Below are 22,306 nucleotides of genomic sequence, written 5' to 3'. Positions count from 1 at the left end.
ACTTGGTGGTTCGAGCCCTGTAGGGCAGAACACTCTAGGAATGGATGCTCCGAGAGATCCCAGCCCCACTCTGTACTTGAAACCCTCAGATCACATCCTCTGCCTCCTCCTCTATTCAAATGCCCCAGTTCTTAAGAGAAATGATGACAACTTGAGATGTGCTCAGAGAAGGTGACCGTGACAGTGAGGGGGCCAGCGAGCCACTCCTCTAAGAGATGGCTGAACTGAGAAGCACAGGATGGCTGTCTTAGAGAAGGAAGCGAGACCTAATCTCCACAGACCCTGTGGGCAGAGACAAGGGCAGCGGGTGACGTCCTGGCAGCTGGATATGACGACCGGCAATCAGCACATGTTGAGGTCTCGTCCCTGTAGACCTGAGAGCTGGCACCTGGCTAATGACTGACAGCCGAAATGGACCAGAGCTTTATGGCCAACGTGGGTGAAGGGACTGAGGAAGGCTTTTATGATCAGTCCGCTGGGAAAGGCTGTTTACACTCAGAGGCATCTTCAGCTCACAGAATGCTGAGCCCACGCTCTGGGATGGACTCCGGGCTAGTGCTGAGACACGGATATGAGTAGGTCACCGTTTCCAGAGGCACAAAGTCAGGGTACAATGAGGACCTTAAAGTGACACAAACATGAAGACCTTGTGGGTCGGCATGTCAGTCAGCTCTCAGAGGGATGACTAGGGTTTTGATGGGCAAATGACACCCTGAGGGAGGACACGTTAGGCCTCAGAAACAACACAGAGACAGTGGGGTTGAATGCATGGCACCTGTGGGGAGATGCCATCATAGGGGGAGCCCAGGGAGAGAAGGAAGAAAAACAGGGGACAAGGGGGGTAGACAGAGGCTGGCCTGACAGACCCACGCTAGGAAAGCTCAGAGAGTGGGCAGATAGATGTTCTCCAAAAGGTGGAGGGTGCGGTTAGCATTTCTTACAGATCCACACTGCTCAGGTGGCCTTAGGGCGGGCGGCGGTGAGATGGTGTGGGAGTGGGGCCAGCCAGGAGGTGGCAGCAGAGAGCAAGGAAAGGTTCAGGCTTGACATTCCCAGGCTGTCGTTAGTGTGTACACGGAGATGAGGAGATAGTTTAGTCACCAGGACTAGCTGTCTGAATAGAAAAGGAAGTATTAAAGATGAGGCCAGAACTGCTGGTTTGGGAGAAGGAGTGGGAAGTGATTGCAAATCAGCCTTTATTTCTTAAAAGCGTACAAACCCAAACCACCTGTGGTTCGGGCTAGTTTTGAACTTTACAGAGCTCTAAACCACGTGTGTGTGTGTGTGTGTGTGTGTGTGTGTGTGTGTGTGTGTGTGTGTGTGTGTGTGTGTGTGTGTGTGTGCCATGTGAGCCCTGTCCCCTTGGGACCTCGGTTTCCTAGGAACAGGGAGCAGCAACAGACCTTGTTCCATCTGTCTGCTGAGGATCCAGACCGGCTCCTGGGCCTCCTCACATTTGCATCTCCCCCTCCATTTCAACCTGCATTTGTATAAGCTGGTGGGAGCTGGCATGGCATGTCTATAGTGTGCCCTGCACCATCCTTCAGAGCGCTCCCTTACCGCACCTGCCTTGCTGAGAGGTAGACTAGCCACAGGCAGAGCTGTTTGGTCCGCTGGGCTTAGACTTAGATGCCTGGGGGGTGGGGGTGGGGGTGGGGGAGGGGGCGATGGAGTAAGATAGCCATTCTTATTCTGATCTCAACGCCTGGTCCTCAGGTTCTCAGAGTACTTGGGAGGGGGCTCATGCATCACCAGCTGCTGATTGTGCTCCGCCTGGAAATGTCTTCACATTGGTCTTGGAAAGGAGGTGTGCCGCTACTCTGGAGCCTTTATTTCAGTAACTGACAAATGTCTCCTGACTGCACATGGCAACATTACTGTCTCGTCCCTTCTGCTGAGGTCACCAAGAGATATCCCAAGACACTCCCGCATTTCCCTGGAGTTCACTTAAGATCCACCATGACGTTCTCAATACTTGTTCTGCTCCAATGCTTAGTGACTCTCTTGTCCTTATTGCACGATCCACCTACAGCCCTGGTCTCTCGGTCCTTGGTCTCTCTCTCCAAGAGCTTCACTGGCCATCCACTCCCACAGTTGACCAGCCTTGCTGTGACCATTAACAACAATCTCTCTGTGTTTTCAATTTCAAGCCGTGCACTTTTGGGCCATTACATTCTAACTTATAGCTCGAGCATCCTTGTTCACTCTATTCATCATATTGCCTTAATTTTATTTTTAAAAGTATTTATTGCTGAGGGGGTGGTGGTTGTGCATGACTTTAATCCCAGCACTCAGGGAGGCAGAGGAAGGTGGGTCTCTGTGAATTCTAGGCCATCCTGGTCTACAAAGAGAGTCCAGGACAGCCAGGGCTACACAGAGAAAACTTATCTCAAAAAAAAAAAATTCATCATCATCATCATCATCATTGTCATCATCATCATCTTCATCATCATTATATTATTATTATTATTATTATTATTATTATTATTATTATTATAATATATGCATATGCATACTACATATGAATGCGGAAGTCAGAGAACAACTTTTGGGGGTCAGTCCTCTCCCTCCACTGTGGGATCCAGGTTGTCTGGATTGTGTGGCAAGCTCTTTTATGCACCAAGCATTTTGCTGGCCCCCATCACCTTAATTTCAAACCCTTCTCTACCTCCTCATGTCCTGTCTTTCTTTAATCAGATTAAAGCTCATTGTCTACCACCACTCCTTTTATTTGTCCTTGGCCTCCCCCACTGTCCCTGCCCAGGGCATCCCTGATTGCTCTGTCCTTGGTGTACCCCTTCACATGCTTACTTAAGCTTAAGTTCATGGCCATGAGAGTAGCTTCTCTCTCTCCTTCCTGCCTTCTCCCTTCTTCCAAATATCTAACGCATCTCCACTCTCCTCACTCTTGTCTCATCGATACCACGAAAACAACACAAGAGAGAGCCAAAAAGCTCCTACTACATTAGCCTACTACGGTTGTGTCTGTGGCTACAGATGACTGGCTAGCTACGGAGGGCATTTGGATATAGGCTTTGATCTCTCTCATCCACACAAAGACCTCTCACTCTGACAGTCTTTCCTCTGTTTTCTGTGTTTGGATGTTTTGCCCCGGGTGCACGTGTGTCTGGGTGCTAAGTGCCTGCATGGTGCCTTGGGAGGGTAGACGGAGGAGTCAGGCCCTCTGGGACTGGAATTGCAGCAGCTGTGAGCTGAACCCCTATCAGCACACCCCCCTTTCCTTTCTTTGCCTTCACCAAGAACTTTTCAGGAAATGGAGCTGTCATGACCCCTTCCCTCTGCTTGAGTGCACTCCAGTGACATGTCCTCTCCACCGCTCGGCCATAACCGTACCCGGCAGACGTTGATGTCACCCATGACACTCATTTGGTGGCCAGAGAGTTTCATTTCCAGAAATGGTGGAGTAGTTCTTATCAAATGATTTTTTTTTGTAGATAAGAGCCACACCCTCTAGACAACAGGCAAAAGTAGCAACCGCCTGAAGATATTGGAGACCAGCCAAAGGAAGGCCAGGGAGGAGAAACCACTCAGTGAGTTTTCTATTTTCATCCAAGGACAGGCTGCAGCTAGCGCACACTGTGTAAGCCTGTTGTCTCACTGGCTTTAAGAACCAGGGAGTTTGAAGCAGCCAGGAAGGAAAGGAAGGGATATAGCAAATGTGATATAGTCTCAGGGCACATGCTTCAAATCCCAATATGAGATGTAACTAAGGGCTGGCAAGATGGCTCAGCAGGTGAAGGTGCTTGCAACCAAGCCTGAAGACCTGAGTTCAATCCCCAGAACCCGCTTGGTGGAAGGAGGGAGCCGACTCCTGAAAGCTGTTTTCTTATTTCTACATGTGTGCTGCGACATGTGTTGTATGTGTGCAGCACACAGACGTGTGCATTCAACCCACTCAAATGAATAAAGATGTAATAAACACTTTAAAAAGAGAAATAAACCACACCCCGACCACTGATTGGCCTTCTGACTATGCATATGTGGGAGAGCATCTAAGTAGCTCAAACAGACCTCAAAGAGCTGGCCGGATGTTGAGCTGCTGCTCACCGCAAGGGAATTGGAGGCTGGGGTTTGAGCTCAGCCAATGGATTGCCTGACAGAATGTCAGCATCCTTCAGATAACGAAGAGGAGAACCCAGAAAGCACACAAATATCATTCATTACGTCCAGGGTGCAAATTAGAAATAAGAGAATATGGCCAAGCATAGTAGCCTTTAATTCCAGCTCTCAGGAGGCTGAGGCAGGTCTGTAGATCTCTGTGAGTTCAAGGCTATGGTCTATACAGTGAGTCCAGGACAGCCAGAGCTATGTAGAAGCCCCTGTCTCAAAAAAAAAAAAAAAAAAAAAAAAAAAAAAAGAAAGAAAGAACAGAAAAAGAAAGAAAGAAAAAAACAAAACAAACAAAAAAGAAGACAACAAATGGGATTGATGTGATCTATTTAAATACTGGAATTATTGGATAATTTAAAAACAGAAATCACACTTTTGCTAGACCATGTGAAGGAAAATATAACAACAGGCAAGAAGCTAAGAAACACTTTCCAAAAAGTAAAAATTGTTAAATAGGACCAAATAGAAATTCTAAAGCTGAAAAATATATGTTCAAGCTCACATTCAAAATAACAGAAGAGCTGTGACCCTGAATACAGATCAATGGGCACGAACTGCTCTGAAGAGCAGAGAATAAAAACTGGTGTGTGGAGCCCTAACAAGAGGGCTAGCACGTTTTTGAACCACAGCCCCATAATGAGAGGAGAAAGGAAAGGAGATATAAAAATAATTGAAAACAAAGGCCCCAGATTTCCCAGTGTGATGAATACGCAACACAGAGACCCCAGAAGCTCAGCAAAGGGCAAGCAAGGCCTGCAGGAGTGAGGCCAGGAGGGGCACGCTGCTGTCACAGGAGTGAGGCCAGCAGGGGCACGCTGCTGTCACAGGAGTGAGGCCAGGAGGGGCACGCTGCTGTCACAGACTATGAGAAACATGTCAGCAGAACGGGAGGAACGGGAGAATGCATCTAGAGGCGTGGTACAAATGATTGCTAATTTCTTACCAGAAACAATGGCAGGAAGAAGACAGAGAAACAGCATCTTTAAAGTGATGAAAGAAAAGAGACACCATCCAATGGAATTCTAGAGAAACATCCTTGAAGGAGGAAAATAAAATAAAAGCACTTACCCCCCCCCCCACCTTTGGCTTCTATGTGTGTGTGTGTGTGTGTGTGTGTGTGTGTGTGTGTGTGTGTGTGTGCTAGGTACATATGATATGTGTGTGCAAGCACACATGCCTCTGTGCACAGGCAGAGGCTAGAAGAGGCAATTAGGTGTCCTGCTCTATTACTCTTCACCTTGGTTTTTTGTTTGTTTTTTGTTTCTTTAAGACAAGTTCTCTCACTTGGTGGCTGTTAGCAAGCTCCAGGAGTCCTTCTGTCTCTGTGTCCTACAGCCCTGGGGTCATAGGAGTGCCTGGTCATGTCTGGCTTTTTATGTGGGTACTCAAAGCACGTTTCCCCCAGGGAGCCATCTCACCAGCACCACAATGGCACTTAATTCAACCATAATGAAATCATATCATTTGTGGAACATGGATGGAACTGGAGGCCTTTGTGCTAAAGGATATAAGCCAGATCAGAATGGCAATTATTGTATGTTTTCTTATATGCAAACTGTAGAACACACACACACATACACATACACACTACAAGAACCATATACACACATATCACACAAGCACACATGTACTACATACACACACATTTGCATACCACATAGACACACTACACAGACACTATACACATACTGCACACATGAACCATATACACACATATCACATACACACACTTACACACACACACACTCACATACTACATAGACACACTACACAGATACCACATATACATCGCATACACAAACACACAATCACATCATACACATACATACCACACACAGGCATCACACACACATCATACATAACACACACACATCACATTATACACGTACCTATCAAACACACAGGCAGCACATACATACACACACACATATACACACACCACATATGTACCACACACACGCACCAAAATACCTCAAACAAAAGTAAACAAAAATCTAGAAAAAAAGGACAAAATAAATTTATAGAAAGTAGAAGAAAATAATAAGGAGCAGACAGAAAATTAGCACAACCAGAAGTTGATTTTCTTCAAAGATAATATTGAGAGAGAGAGAGAGAGAGAGAGAGAGAGAGAGAGAGAGAGAGAGAACAAGGGAGAAAGAATATGACTTTGGGGACTTTGGGCAGGTGTGTGTGTTTGAAAGACGCACAGAATAATGTGTTTAAGGTTTGTGCATTTTACTCTATGCGTATTTTAACAAAGAGGGAGGAGGGGAAGGGGGGGCTAAGATTAAAGAAGTGTAAGTCCACCTTCCATCCTTCCTACATGCTCCTCAGCCTCAGTGCCCTCGGCTGCCCTGGGCCTGGCTCTCCTGCTTTACCTCAGTTCTCACTGGCTCCCTTCCCACAGGCCAGGTGTCAGTCTGTGAGCCTCCATCAGCCTCTGCACGCTCCCACGCTTGTAGCGTCATCTCCACAGGCTTAAAAGCTGTCATGTTTTTGTGTAGAAATGTCTGGCTCAAATTATCCTGAAGCCTCTTTAGAACATGGGGCCACATGGGAACAGTTCCTGGACACACATGTTGGGGGTTACAAGAAGACTCCTGTTTGTCATATGAATCCATACCAAGCCTGAGCTCTGTTACTAGGATTTGAGTCAAGGGTGAGTACCTGCCATATGCTTTGCATCTTTTCTTTTTCATTCAAGAATTGCTGGGGGGGGGGGGGGAAAGGCTCTTGTCCTCCTAAAATCTTCTCTAGGAAAAAATAGAAATGAATTCTTCATAGTCTCTTTTCAAACTGAGAAAATCCCTTCCCAGGTAGCCTGCCACCTGGTCACTTTCAGACTGTTTCTGCTGCCCCCCCACCCCCCCACTAGGAGCTGGTCCTGCCTGGTTCACTTTGCCTGGCTTGGAGTGTTCCTGGGGATGAGCCATCCCCAACAAAGCAGATAGCTGGAGCCTGGACAGGATGTGGAGGGTGGAGCTCTTATCACAGGTGCCAGGAGAGGTGCATGCTGGGCTTGCCACCCAGCGTCCAGGTCTTTCCTTTGGAACTGATCCTGATCCAGGTCGCAGACAGAGTCAGAAGAGTCTTCAGAGCTCTCCTGGCAGATGATCACATGATCCCAGGACACAGACAACAGGAACAGCCAGCATGAAGGGCTCTGTACTTTCCTCCCCTCCCCTCTCCTTTTCCCTTCTGCCTCCGTTCTCTTTCTCCCTCCTCCCAAACACTATGACAAGACCCCACATACACACGTAGCCACCAGGTTGACAGGAGTCCCCAGGGCTCCAGTTTACTCAGCCTTGCTGAAGCAGGAATCAGTGGTCTGTGCCAGTGCTAACGTTGCATATGGTCAGACTGAGTGGTCAAATCTCCGTCTGGTGTCTGCAGTTTAACTGTCTTCTAGGAAATCATGGGTCCCAGAGTGTGGGAGTGTGTCTCAGAGGATCCAGAGGCACACATGGGCCTAGCCTCTAACTCACTTTGTAGGCAAGGATGACCTTGAACTCCTGAACCTTTGCTCTCAGTCTTTCAAGTAGTGGGAACGCTGGGATTACAGATGTGTGCCACCATGTCCAGTGGAAGTAAATCTTAAAAATTATTTACTAATTCATCAGTATTGAAGCTTTTTTTTGTTTGCTTGTTTGTTTTGTTTTAATTTTTTTGTCTTATTTGGTTTTGAGACAGAGTCTTTCTTTGTGTACCATGCTGGTCTTGAACTCACAATCTTCCTGCAGGTGTCTACTGTCACACCCAGTGCAGTCCTATGGACCAACCCTCAGGGCTTTGCTCATCCTGGGCAAATACTCTACCCATTAACCTATATCCCCCACTACAGTGAGACCTCTTAGTGATTGACTAATGGGGACATTAGCATGTTAGAAGCATAAAGTGTGGGGTTCTCTGCTGATCCCCCATATCAGGCTCCTCGGCTTCCACATGCTTCCTCAGGAAGGCTGACCTATCTCTCTGAGACATACACACATGCTGACACAGCAGGTGTCTGCAGGATGACTAGTGAGGGTGGGGAATCCATGCTGGGGTCATGGAGACATTTCTTGCCTTGAAGCCCTTGGCTCATTAGCTCTATCTTCTAACCAACCAAACCAGCAAGCCCTAGACTAGATGGTGCATGCTGTGGTTCCTGGCATCTGACAGGCAATTGGTGAGTCGGAGCTTTTATTTTCTGGCATGTCTGCACAGCAACCACCCCTCATAGGGTGTGCAATCCTACCGTGTCTCATGGCTCTGTGAACCATGATTCACTGAAGATTTGATAGCAGGCAGTACGGATGCCTCCTCCGCAGCATTCCCTATCCTGATACTCAGGACCCAGGAGGCCTGGGTCTGGTCCAGGCTTGGTATTTGTGTAAACCCCTTGCCCCCATGTGACTCTGAGCTGGTCACTTTCTCTCAGTCTTCTCTACTGATTGGAATGTGATGCTCTGCGCTCTGCCTGGGTTACTAAAGTGAAGCACAGATCTAAACAGAAAGCAATGGCCCCGCCCCAGGGGTCTGAAAGTGAAAGGGTCACTGTGTGGCTCTCCAAAGAGCAAGACTGCTGTCCAAAATCTGTTTCCCTTTCTCCAGCTGTGCTGGCAGCGGAACACACTACCTTTTAAAGATTGATGCTTTAGCTCTCTGACTCCTGGGACACCAGGTAACGTGCAGAAGGAACTAGAGGAAGGAACGTCTAGGGCAGGCATTTGGACTTGTGTAGGCAGGGCTCTAAGACACTTGGCCTCCAGGTCTTTGAAGCCATATCGTTCCCACCTTTTAGATGTCCTGTGTCCTTGGTGTCTGTTTAGTTTTTGTCCATCCAGTCCTGGATCCAAAGTCCTCATCAGCCTGGCCTGCTATTTTCTTGGCTAAAGACAGCTAAACTAGGATTTTTATAGTCATTTGGCACTCCTGTACCCACCACATCCAGTATAACACTGAGTGTCTACAGTGTTATGATCTTCCAGTGGTCACATGTAATAGTTCTGGGAACGGATCTATAAACTGTTTCCAAACACAGGTACAGAAAGACATCAGGATTTGGCAATGCCATGTGACATTTTGCATAGTGGCCTAGTTGCACAGGGCGAGCAACAACCAGGCATGCAACAGGAGTGGATGAGCTTTACCCAGGTGCTGTTAAGCTAAAGCTAGAACAAAACAGGACTTAGCATTGTCACCCTTTTATATAAAGCTCAAAAATGACAAAATTAGAATATGGTGTGCCATGGTCTCCTGGGTGGGGGATGGGGGGGGATAGAAACAAGAGGAGCATGAGGAAGGCTTGTGGGCTGGCCCTGTACACTTTCTTGGTTTGGGTGGTGTTCAGTTTGAAGAACAGTGATGTGTCCATTTTAAATTGCGTGATTTTGATTTCCAAGTTGTATTTTAATGAATGCATAAAGATCGCACTCGCTGATTTTGCAATTTGATCTTCTTTTCTTTCTCTCTCTCTCTCTTTTTTTTTTTTTTTTGCAGCCAGTACAAGTTTGTAGGTCCCAAAGCATTTCTAGAAGCCCCAGACTAGAGTATCTAATAGTGTAGGGTCACAGAGAGCCACAGTCCTTTCCTGAGTGGCACTCGGCACCTTCTCTCTGGCCATTACCAAATACCACGCACTTTCATGATGCTTCATAATGGAAGCCTTGTTAGTCATTGCTCCTCCAGGATGGGAAAAGATTCTCTTCAGGGATTTCCTTAGCATCTTTTCCTCCCAACCCAAGCAGCCCTGGTTCTCACAGATGATGATGGACCTCAGCCCATACCATGCCTGGGGTCTCCCACATCTTTTGTGTTCACAACTCTCCAGCCTTGGACACAAAACCCATGCAGCATAGCCATTCTGGAAACATGAATTCCTAAGTCTTTCCCGCCACCTTGAAAATGTCTTCCTTACAGGACTCTGCCTGGATGGATGGGCCGTGTTCAGAATGACTTTTCCACTCGTGACCTGGCGATGGTGTTCTACCTGTGGAGCAGGGATCTATGAGTGACCTTGGGTGACATTTTCAATCTTTGCCCAACACACAGACAGTAACTGGAGACACTGGAGAGAAGGGTCTTGTTTTTTGTTTTTTTTTTAATAGTACCCCAAATAATACAAAGCTTGAAAAATCTCAAAGAAACACTAGCAATTTATTGATTTCTTATATTTCAACAACAAAGCAAATACATGGTGTATCATACAAGGAAACTGGGCCTGTCCAGCACAAGGTTCTCATACGAGGCAGAGCAAGGAGAGTGAGGTCTGGAGGGAGATTCCCAGACACTGCCACAAGCCCAAAAGTCAAGGAAGACACAGTGCGTGTGTCTTTTCTCGTTTGGTCCTAAATTGTAACTTGTTTTAGGCACAGAAGTAGGAGGCAAATTTGATTTAAAACATAAAGATAGGTCTGGGATACATAAAGTCTAGCCAGCCCCTTACTTCCTGCTTCTAGGAATGCATTCATAAGTCCCCTTAATGTTGTCCTTCCTAAAGGACAGGCATGAGTTGGGCCCAGCCCAGCTGGCCAGCTTGAGATCACAGAGGAAGTTCTCATAACTGGGCCTGCCTGGCCCCTGGGTGTCTGAGCACTTGCTCCATCCCCAAAGGAAGGGGCGGGCCTACCAAATCCTTCTCCTAGGGAAAGGAAAACTAAGGCCATGGGGCTACAGGAAGTGAGGACAGTGCTGGGGTGGGTGGAGGTGGGGAGGGTGTTGCTCAGGGCAACAGTTTCACTTGTTGACTTGAATGTTCAGCATGGTTCTCTCACACTCACTAAGTGGACACTTCCAAAGCCCAGGACCTGGGTATCCTTTCTCCCTGGGAGGACATACACTATATGGGGGCAGGGATGTAGAAGGTTTTATTCACCGATCTGCATGCCCTAAGTGCTCCCTTTGAACACTGCCTGAGTAGTGTGCCAATGGTGTGTTTTAAGGAATTGACCATTTTGGATCCCAGTGGCTGGCAAGGGAGATCGCAAGAAGCCTATCCCAGGATAATGTGGTGGGACAGCAATCCACGCTGGTATTGGAGGAGAGGTGAGTCCAACATGAGCTAAACAGGGAACGATGTTGCAGACTCAATATTGCCAGAGCATGCTGGGCTAGATGGTTTAGGACACCTCTCAGGGACGATGTCCTCATGTATCTGACCTCCATCCTTAGTGGACAGATCTTTTACTAGGCTACCCCAAGCCACAAGTGAGTTTTTTAGTCTTAATGCTAGGGCAAGAAGAGGGGTGGGATAGGGAGCATCCTATGTCCTCCTTGAGAGAGGCGTGGCCACTCAGCACTAAGCACACCCAGCACTAAGCACACCAGCTGAGAGGTGCTAGCCAAGACATGGGAGGCTCAGCTCTACTCCAACACACCGTCTGTCCTATGGGCCTTGACACAGACAGGATTCTTGGATGCTCTTTTGCTACTACTGTCTGCAGTGCAGAGTCTGGGATCCTGGGTTTGGCTGCCTCCATCCCTGATAGGTCTCTTTGTTTCACAATGACAGAGAACAGACAGGGCTGCTAGCGGTCAGGGAGAAAGAGGTTGGCTGATGACTGGGATGTGGGCTGATTTCCTGGTCTATTCAGCTAAATTCCCTTCCTTTGGCTTGTGGGGATCCCTACCCCAAGTACTCCCTCGCCTGACACTCAGCAAGGCTGGGTCTGAGGCACGTTGCAGATCATCTTCAGCTCTCCTCCCCTGTCCTGTAAGAAACCTGAGCAGGTAGGTGTATATGCCCACCTGCTCCTGCCCTATCTCCCCAGGGGGTGGGGATGAGCACTAGCAACTATTCCCAGAGCTCTGGCTTCGGGGCACTGTTCTTACTTTCTTTCTCCTGAATAGCTGCTTGCCTGATCTCTGAAATTTGGGGCTCTGATGGCTAAAGCTATCATGTGGGTACTGAGCCCCAAAGAATGGTGAGCCAGTCGCTTTGCTAAGCAAGTGACACAATCTTGAGTCTTCTGGAGCTCCTCTCTGCCCCTTAAGAGGGAATGTTGGCCCCATTCTTGGCTACTGTCCCTTCTCCTGCCATCTTGGAAGTGGCAGAGAAAGGCTGCCGAGCTCTCTGTGTCTCCATCGGCAAGTGCCCTGCCTGGATACACTATACTTCCAGTTAGCCAAAAATCATGTGTGGTTCTTGTCTGTAAAGGGAGGCACAGAGAGGCCTCTGTGCTGCCTGTGAGATGCAAAGAATCAGCGCACCTACACCTAGCCTGTTTCAGTTGTTGGTTATGTTTTTAGGCATTCACACACACACAGGCACACACACACATACACACACACACACACACACACACACACAGGCACACACACACACACACAGGGCATACACACACATACACTTACATTATACACATTATATATATATACTGTTTCTCAGAGAAGAAGGTATTGACATCAGATGTAAGCCCTTTTAACTCAAGAAAGTCCCCCCACCCAGCCTCCCCAAACCCCTAGCCTGCCAGTTCCCCTAAGAAAAAAAAAAAGAATCAAAAATTATTTCCATCATCCACAGTTTTCAGGTTCCTCTTGGTTGCATCTCAACGTCTCCAAATACTGCGCAGGATGGAGCAGGTAACCCATCTTCAAGACCTGAGGCCTTCTCAGCTGGGTTGTATTTTTCTAGAAAGAGAAACTGTTAAGTTAGGGTATAGTGAAAGCTGGGAATGACAGTGTATGCCTGTAATACCATTACTTGTTACTTGGCTAAGGCAGTAGGATCACACATTTAAGGCCAATTTAGGCTACAGAGCAAGTCCAAGGCTAGCTTGGGAGACTAGGAAGATCCTGTCTCAAGATAATATATAAGGAAAAGAGGGCTAGGGCTACAAGTCAATAGTATTTACCCAGAACGTGTGAGGCTGTAGGTTAAATCCCCAACAACCACAACACGCAGAGTCACACGTAATGAGACACTGCCACACCACCTAGCCTGACCCGTGTTACAAACTGCTGCTCGCTCACACCTTCCCAAAAGTGTCTGCTTCAATATTTAGCTATAGTCCTTAGCTTCTCTGTATGAGAAACCATTTGGATATCCACTTAAAAATACATTTTTCTGCACCTCCCTTAAGGGCTATCGAGTCAGAACTGGCAAGGCAGAAGGCCAGAAAGTAAGTGGCAAGCATCCCAGTTGAGTCTAGTGAATGTTCGGCTTGCAAAGCTTTGACAGAGTCTCTAGAATCATCAGCTGGAAATGAAGCTTGTCCACTCTGAGCATGTGCAGAGCGGGAATGGGTTTTAGGACTGATGGAAGGGTTAGAGAGATGGCTCAGTGGCTATGAGCGTTTGCTTCTTCCAGCACCCGGGTAGCAGCTCACAGTTGTTTATAACTCCAGTTACAGAGGATCTGATGCCCTCTTCTGGCCTCTTCGGGCACCTGGCACACATATGGTGCCAGATATATGTGTAGGCAAGATGCTCGTACACATAAAACAAACACACAAACAAGCAACAAAACAACAACAAGAACAACAACAACAACAACAACAACGTGGTTTTAAAAAATAAGGAATGGAAAATAAACTATAGCTCACCCAGAGTGACTCCTATATTATATAACCCACTTGTGAGTGGCACCACCTGGGTTGTGTAATGGGCAACCTACACAGTTATCCTTGGTTGTCCTACACAGACCTCTGGCCCTTCCAGTGCTAAAAAAGCATTACACATCCCCAATGTCCTGTGATGGGACAACCCATGTTCTCAGCTAGGAGTCCACATGGCTGTCCTCCTCGCCCTGTTAAAGCCCAGCTGCCTGTCACACCAAATGATGCTGCTCCCTACAGTGCGCAGGTCTAGCCTTGAATGGCTGCAGTGGTGGTCCTGGAGGCGTCCCTTGCCATGGGGTGAGCTGATTCTCACCTGCAAGTTGAACTTGCTCAGACAGTCTCTTCTTAGAACCGGGAGGTGAAGTTTCTCAGGTTGTTGGCCCCGGTTATGTTCCCCATCATGTTCCGATCAAAACCTTGCTGCAAGGGGAGAGACAAGCAGAGTCCACTGTAAAACAGGTGGACTGGGGCCGGATGCCTGGCCAGGAGCCACTTTTAGGCAACATCTCTGAGTTTGTCTGGACTCTGGACATGCCAGTGTGCTCTGACCGCTATGTACGTATGCCTGGGCTACAAGGGAGCTGATTTTTTTAAAAGTGCACAATGCCACGAATATTATGCATTAGTGAATTGCATTTGGAATTTCTCTTGCGCATTTGAGCTTCCTACTTGTGCTTGCAGAAATCAAGCAAGGAATGAGAATTCTTTGAGAATTTTTTGAGAAAGGGTCTCATGTATAGCCTAGCGTCCTGTCTAGTCATATGTCAACTTGACACAAGCTGGGAGGGAGCCTGAAAGGAGGAACTTCAACTGAGAAAATGCCTCTGCCTCCGTAAGATCTGGACGCAAGGCATTTTCTTAATTAGTGATTGATGAGGGTGGGCCCAGCCCATTGTGGTTGGAGCCAGGGCTGGGTTGGTGGTCCTGGGCTGGGATCTGTAAGAGAGCAGGCTGAACAAGCCATGGGGAGCAAGGCAGTAAATGGCACCCCTTCAAGGCCTCCGCATCAGCTCCTGCCTCCAGGCTCCTGCCCTGTGTGAGTTTCCTCCAGAACTTGCTTTTGGGTCATGGTGTTTCATTGCAGCAATAGAAACCTTAACTAAGACACCAAGAATGGCTTTGAATTCCCCAAATCTCTTATCTTTGCCACCCCAAAGCAGGGAGTATAGGTGTGTGCCACCACACTTGGATTTTCTGGGTCTCAGACAGTGGTGACAGGCCTAGTGGTTCCCTAATGCCAAAGGCACAAGAGTAAACTCTTGACTTGAAATGGGAGTGGTTCTGTAACCGGGCTCTGAAGGTTTCTAGGATATATTATGTTTTCAAATGGCTGGTGTTCCCTTTGTCCAGCCTTCTTGCCACCTTGCTCTCAACCTGTGGGTGACAAACCTTTGTGACCCAAATATATTTACATTACAATTTGTAACAGTAGCAAAATTACAGTTATGAAGTAGCAAGGAAAATAATTTTATAGCTGGTGGTTACCACACCATGAGGAACTGTATTAAAGGGTCGCAGTGTTAGGAAGGTTGAGACCCACTGCTCTAAGTGATCTCACACTGGACCTCTCTCAGATTTCCTCTGCCCTACCCTCTCCCCACCCCCACCCCTAGCCCCTCAGATACGAGGCACCTGGGGTAGGGACAGGGCCCTGTGCACCCTCACTGCTATTCAAATCTGCTGACTCTCCTCTTGAGTTGGTCTCACCTTGGTTTGTGGGGTGCACACACCTCTCACTCCCTTTCCAATCTGCTGGGACTTTAGTGCAGGGCAAGTGTGGGAAGGGCCCAGTCAGGAGGGATGCTGGTATATGCTCTTACCTGCCTGAGGACACCCTGCAGCTCTCTGCTGGCCCACATGTCAGACAGGAGTAGCCGGGCAGCCTCTGCAGCCTTAGGTGAGGCACTGCACAGATGAGAAGCGGCCTTGTGAGATGAGAGCCGTTATGACACGGTAACACCTCTCCCTTTGCCAGCCCCCCTCTTTAGGGTCCAGAGATATGGGGTGTCCCTGCCTACATGAAAGAGGAACTCTAAATGGGACAATGGATCCAAGCCATCACACAGTGGGCACATCTCACACCCTTGCCCATCTGGAGACATCCCAGAGGCTGGTTCACTAGAGAGAGCCCCATGAAGCAGGAAAAACATTCTCACATAGTTAGGCCTTACTCTCCTATGCCTCCTGCAGCTCCTCCAACAGCCCAGTGTCCCACATATCCCCAGCTAAGAAACTTACTTCTCTGTCCCCTCTCTGTAATCCTAGGACCTAGATAGAGGCCGAAGCCACAGCCCTTCTGCATTTGGCTTCTAGGACTTCTCCCTCATCCTGTCCCCTGCTTTCCCCTGGGCACATTCTCTGTGCCCGCCCCCCTTCACCCTCCCACTCCCCCCCACTCCCCCTGCCACTGAGTGCTGCTGTATGGGGGGGGGGAGGGAAGCCCTCCCTCCCCTCTGCCCACCTGTTACGGCACAAGTTGAAGACATTGTTGAGCATGCTGCTGGAGAAGTACTGCTTGGCCATCTGAGGCTGCGAGGTCATCAGGTTCCTCACAGTGTAGCAGGCCGAGGACAAGATGTCCTCCGAGTTGCTGGTGTTGCCGGTGTGGCTGGTGAGGAGTCTGGTCACTTCCGGGAATACCTGGTTTCCTAGAGAGAAAGGAGTTAAGGGACTGGGTCAGGGTTGCTGTGGAATGGCGGACGGGTTGTGTCAAAGGCCTCAGTACTCATGGTCTTCTTCCAGGAGGTGAGCAAGGTGGCCCCTCAAGGACCCACAGGAACAAATCCAATCAAGATGGATTTGTGTAGACTCACCCATGGGGTGAGAATTCCCTCCTCCTCCCACACATCTCTTAGGCCAACTTCCCCTTAGAATACCCACACGATGAAATAGTTTGAGGATGACCTTCTAGAAGGTTCTAGAAAGTACAGGCCAGTGTGTTCTATGTGGATGGAGGAGAGGACAGGGGTTCTTACCCATAGCTCTGTGCAGCACAGGGTGACGGGACATATTGCTCAGAAGAGAGGCCCCAGACCGCACCACATCTGAATTGCCAGATTGCAGGAGGCGGGCGATTTGTGCCAAGCCCTTTTCCTTCAGCCCAATCAACTGGCTCATACCACTGGACATCTAAGAGAGAAGATGCAGGGAGGAACTAGTCTGTGGCCTTTAGGCACCAGGGTTAGTAGAGAGGCAGATAAAAGCAAGCAAAAACAAAAAGAAAACCACCACCACCACCACCAACAACAACCAAAACAAAACCCTGAGCCCTTAAAGTTGGGAGAAGACAAAACTGCTCCAGCCTAAGTGATTATGAAAGAGCCAGACTTCACCACCCCTGCATGTTCCCCATGCCTGGTGGGGTCAATCTGAAACTCAAGTGTAGGCAGAGGAAGTGTCATTTCTGTCCCTCAAGGTGACCCTGCATCGGTGTCTAGACTAGCAGTGGCCTGTCCTCCCTCGCTGTCTCAGCTCTTCTATCTCAGACACCTCTCTCAGTATCTGTTTACATGTCACATGGCCAAGGGCAAGCAAAGGTTAGAGAAGGCCTGGCCATCTTCTTCACACTCCCCAACCTCTGCAGAAGCCAATCCACATTTACTGAGGGCTTGCTAGAGACCAAGAAGGATCAGATAGGGTCTGGGTCCACATGGAGGTAGAACTGGGATTCCTTACAAGTAGACTAGTTAACCAGGGTGTCAAACCAACATCCTGGTATGACCTAATATAGGCCAGTTTGGGGTCCTTGGGAACCCCAAACTCATCCTTCTTACAACCAGGGAAGTTATCTTGACCCTTGGGATGCCCCTCTCTGCTGCTGCCTAGGTCTCTTTTGTCTTAAGTATGTCTAGGGAGCAACAGCTGGCTATGCACGAAATATTCTCCGGCTTTACCTGGCACCACCATGTCCTTAAACTTCAAGGCTGGAGCCAGGCGTGGTGGTGCACGCCCTTAATCCCAGCACTCGGGAGGCAGAGGCAGGCGGATCACTGTGAGTTCGAGGTCAGCCTGGTCTACAAAATGAGTCCAGGACAGCCAAGGATACACAGAGAGACCCTGTCTCGAAAAACCCAAACAACAACAACAACAACAACAACAACAACAACAACAACACCAAAACAACAACAAAAAACAAAAATAAAACAAAAACAAACCAAACAAACTTCAAGGCTGGGTCCACCACAGCTTTCCCTGAATCTGCCCATTCCTCATACTCTGCCAGTTCATCAAATGGGGATTTCTCTTGCTGAACTCTCCTCGTCCCTATACCCCACTCTGTGCAGAGCCCAAGTTGTTAGCATCATAGGGCAAAAGGTTATAGTGTGGGCATTGCTCAGGAGTTTTCAGGGGGCAGAAGAATGTCTGCCCTCCACACTGCACTGGTGACCAGCCAAGGCCCGACATGCTCACATCTGGAGCTCGAAGCTTACTCAGAACCAGGCGTGTCTGAGAGACTGAGGGGAGAAAATAGGCTGGTGGAAAGCGCAGGGAGAAGGCTGAAGAGATGGGAGGGCGGGTCTTCTCACCAGCCCCTTGCTGGCTGTCAGGTTCTGCAGGGCCCCAGCACAGGCCTCCAGGGTAGCATCTTTCTTGCTCTTGCCCATGAGGTTCAAGTAGGTGCGGATGGCATCTGAGTGGTACAGCCAGCTGCTGCCCTTAGGGTTGACCTCTTCCTCAGGGAGGGGGCAGTCATAGTTATTGTTCTGTAGACAGACAGCGTGTCAGTGAGGAGTCTGGTGATGTCACATGCCCAAGCACTCTGCCTCTCCCCAAATTTCAGGTTGTGGGTTCTGTTGGGAAGGATGGGGGAAGACTGCTCCCTGCATGCCTTTCCTCTATGCATCCCAGAACCACTCCCCTCCCTCATCCCCACCTCCACCCCCACTCCTCTGCCAAATGAGGGACTGGACCATGGTCCTCTAGATGGTCTCTGGGCAGCAGCTCAGGAAGTGTGCTCCAGAGCAGCTTCACCCCTGAGCATCCACTTGTGTAAGGCCACCTTAGCATCTGGCGGCAAGACGCTGAGAATTTCAGCTACATTGGGTTCTGCAAGCTAGCTTGGAGCCTGGCTTCTATATGCTGGCTCTTATCTACAGCATCCTTATTAGGAGGCTCCAGGAGGTATCAGGAACCCTAAGCCTAAGACAGTAAGAGTTGTATTGTTTCCCCAGTATGGTAAGAGGAACAAGGCTTGCAGAAAGGGGCCTAGAGCTTTTGTCCTTGGGTGGTCTGGGCTCCTACAGCCGACATGGGTCCCCTGTAGGGCCTATCCTCTAGGGTTGTGGGGGATGTAGACCTGGTGGGTGCTTGGGGAGTGTGTCCTGGCTCGACAGTGGACATTGCTCACCATCATCTTGTCACCCCTGTTGCTGAAGCAGCCAGTGGAGGACTTTTCGGTGTAGGCATTGCGGGTATTGTACTCCAGCTGGCGGTAGCGGGTAGGCACCTCGGCGTCCAGGCGGTACGAGAGGTTATGCAGGATACACATGCAGTTCTCCACGGACTGGAGGCAAACACAGAGAGAGTGCCTGAGGACTGTGCCAACAGACTTCTGGGCCTGCGCCTATCCCGAGTCCTCAGAATGGCCCTGTACCACTGTCAGTCTGGAAAGGTCTCACAGGTGCACCCTGGGAACTGGATGTGGTTCCTGCCTCTGTCGCTTGCTGGCTGTTTGAGCCTGTATGACTTGCTTCGCCTTTAAGGGTCTCCGTCTCCTCAGCTGTAAAAATGGACTACCCTCACTCCTCTTGGCTGGCGGGGCAGATTGTGCTCTAGCTCCTCAGTTCTACATCCACAGAATCAACCAACCACAAACTGAAATTATATATTTTTTTGAAATTATTTTTTTTTTAAAAGACTCTAGGAAAGAACACGGTGGAAAGGGTGCTGGGAACACTTTTGTGGGCCCACAATGCCAGTGTGGCCTCCAGAGTCCAAGCAGGGAGTACTTGCATGTTCCAGATGTCCCCTTCCCTGTCCCTGCCTCTGCCTGTGTCCCGTCACTGAGACAGATTCCACAAGTACACCTGGGAAGTGTAACCCTGACTCATTGGTTCCAGGAGAGAAATGTCAGCATCAGGAGAGTTCCAGACTTAAGTGGGTGCCCCCCCGCTGGCCCCCCCCCCAGCTTTTCATGGGCAGAGACAACAGGGTTGGGGATATAGGTGTCACCAGGGGCATGCACCCGCACCTTGTCATCACAACGGCTGGCAGCCACACAGTTCTGGACATAGCACATGAGGGAGTCAATGAGGCCAGAGTAGTTCCGCATAGTCTGGCGGCCGGCATCGGCTGAGCTCAGGTTCCTGCGGGAGAGAACCAAGGAGGAGGAGGGTAAGGATGAAGGAGGGGCGGAGCATAGTGGGGATGTGCAGGGAAGAGCCCTAGAAAGCTCAGGGCAGAATTTGAAAGTTGTGGCAGGAAGAAGAGAGAAGGAGAGAAAAATAAACGGAGAAGGAAAAATAAATCATTTAGGCAGCTCTGCTTGGTCCTGGATGGATGAAGGGGGTCTCCTCCGAACTAACGCAGTCCGAAGGCAGTTTTCACCATTGTTTCTGTCCCCTGGCCCAAGACTCCTAGTGGATCACTGCATTTGGCAGCCCCTCTCCTGCCCTCTAGTGGCCACTTGAGGGACAGGCGTTGGAAGCTGCTACTTGGAAGCGGTCTTTTTGTGGAAGCAAAGCAGATCTGAGGAGGTGCTTGACCAGAAGAAGTAAGCGGGGAGGGCCAGTTAACTGGAGTACAGATGTAGTTAACTTTTACAAAGGTTGCTTCATTCCCAGAAACTGTGGATCCTCCTGCCCTAGGTCGTGTGTATGGTTAGTGTATAGGCTGTGTGTGTGTGTGTGTGTGTGTGTGTGTGTGTGTATGTGTGTGTGTGTGTACTGTCACCTCCAGCAGCCATGTGGCCCCATAAAGTCCTTAATTACTCTGGCTTTTCGTCTACTTGGCCTCTTTGCCCTCTGGAGGCTGAGACACAAAGCATATACCAACTTCACCCGTGCTTTGAAATTTCCTGGGGACAAACTCCATTACAGCAAAGTCAGAGGCTGAAGGTGAACTTGCTCCATGGTTTCCATACTCTGTGCCGACACCTACCCCAAAGCTCTGAGAACGGGCACATCCAGATCCCAACCAGGAGTCTGCCACACCCTGCTGTGGAACTCAAACAACTTGGGGCAAAGCGGTACCACCTCCATGCCAGTGAATGTGGCAAAGGGTTTCAGCATCCTGGCAGGATGTGACTCATGCGCAGCCAATCAATAGTCTTTTGTATAGGAGAGCGCTCTTCAAGATAGCACAAGAAATACATTTTTCTTGGGCCGGAGGAGGAGGGGATTTAGTTGAACCACTTTAGATGTTCAGACTCAGGCTTTTCCACTCTTAGATTCCCAACAACGCCCCCTAGATTCTCTCGGGAGGTTTGCAAGGCACAGCCAGATTTAGACATCGGTAATAGCTGACCCTTTGTCCTGGAGCCAACCCACAAAAAGCAATGCCAGGGTGAGTGTTCTCTGCTCTGCCTGAATGTTGGAGAAACGGATGGAGGCTGACTGTGGGAGGGCCTGAGCAGATAGACCTTATGAGCCCTCTTCTCTCACCTCAAGCAGCCTGTGGCATTGAAGAAGACCTCGGGGTCCACCGCTTCCCGGGACATGTTACTGTTGCCGTCACACCAGCCAGAGAAAGGAATGATGACCCGGTCAGTCAGGACAGGTAGGGCATCGGCCACCAGCTCCTCCTTCAGCTCATCAGTGGAAGACAGGTTCCAGAGTAGCCCTGGACACAGACACAGTCAGCGCAACAGGGCAGGCTCTGAAGACCTAGGGACTAATGGTACTTCCCCCAGCCTGGGCTCTAGCAAATGGCCACCTTCCAGCTGGGTGTGGCCCACCTGTCAGTCAGGCTTGGACTGACTCCCTGTGATCCCATTCTCAGTGTCCTTGTAGACTGTAGGTTCTTTGAGGTCTGGGACTATCTCTAGGTAAAAATTATGCACATGGAAGGTCCTAAAAACCCAGTTGAATGATCAGTTTTAACCGTATATTTTGGAACTTAGAATCGCTTAATGTTCTGTTTTCCATCTGAAACAATACATTCAAAGCATCAGCCATGGAAGTGGGTCTCGAATTTTGTTTGTTTGAGACAGGGCTTCTCTGGCTGTCCTGGAACTTGCTCTGTAGACCAGGCTGGCCTTGAACTCAAAGATCTGCTTGCCTCTGCCTCCCAAGTGCTAGGATTAAAGTCACGTGCCACCACCGCCTGGATAGGTCTAGAAACTTTTATCAATCGTGACCCTGAACATTCTTGCCCTTCCTGTCCAATTCAAGGTCTTCCCGGTGACTTCCCTGTCCTGTGCCCCACCTCGAGTGCGTCGTGGACTTTGTGAACACAAGGTAAGGCCATCCGTTAACATCCACTAAGCCTTGCCCCGTTCACTGGCTTTGCTCCTTTTCCATCACCTCCAGGTTTCAGTGCCTACTACATGAGGCTCCTTCCCTTGCACCCAGCCTTGAAGATGCCACCCCAGGTCACCATCTGAATGCCACTATTCCAGCCGAAGCCAGCGCCATTGAGCAAAACCTACACAGCTGTGCCATGGCCTAGCCTAACAGGACAGGCCGGAGACACCCCCT

The 22,306-nt window shown here is 49.2% G+C and overlaps 1 protein-coding gene and 1 long non-coding RNA gene across 2 annotated transcripts in view; one reads left to right on the top strand and one right to left on the bottom strand.

The window, feature by feature from the left end:
• Positions 1-6,694: 6,694 nt before the first annotated feature.
• On the top strand, positions 6,695-12,460 carry LOC311596420. The gene is made up of 2 exons (XR_014778829.1): positions 6,695-6,790; positions 10,033-12,460. It is a non-coding gene; the product is annotated as an uncharacterized lncRNA (long non-coding RNA).
• A 1,523-nt stretch (positions 12,461-13,983) lies between these two features.
• PKP1 (plakophilin 1) overlaps positions 13,984-22,306 on the bottom strand; it is a 42,798-nt gene continuing 34,475 nt past the window's right edge. The window contains exons 6-13 of the mRNA XM_084779820.1: positions 21,272-21,449; positions 19,861-19,975; positions 19,018-19,173; positions 18,197-18,373; positions 16,646-16,799; positions 16,132-16,318; positions 15,491-15,575; positions 13,984-14,090 (exon numbers count right to left, since the gene is read on the bottom strand). Of these exons, the coding sequence (XP_084635946.1) occupies positions 14,016-14,090; positions 15,491-15,575; positions 16,132-16,318; positions 16,646-16,799; positions 18,197-18,373; positions 19,018-19,173; positions 19,861-19,975; positions 21,272-21,449 (1,127 nt within the window). The 3' untranslated portion in view covers positions 13,984-14,015. The remainder of the gene's footprint in view (positions 14,091-15,490; positions 15,576-16,131; positions 16,319-16,645; positions 16,800-18,196; positions 18,374-19,017; positions 19,174-19,860; positions 19,976-21,271; positions 21,450-22,306) is intronic.

This window comes from Acomys minous, assembly GCF_964271855.1.
Source record: "Acomys minous genome assembly, chromosome: 1".
Taxonomy (NCBI): Eukaryota; Metazoa; Chordata; class Mammalia; order Rodentia; family Muridae; genus Acomys; species Acomys minous.
Note: the sequence above shows the minus strand (reverse complement) of the source record. Positions and strands in the feature narration are given on the sequence as shown.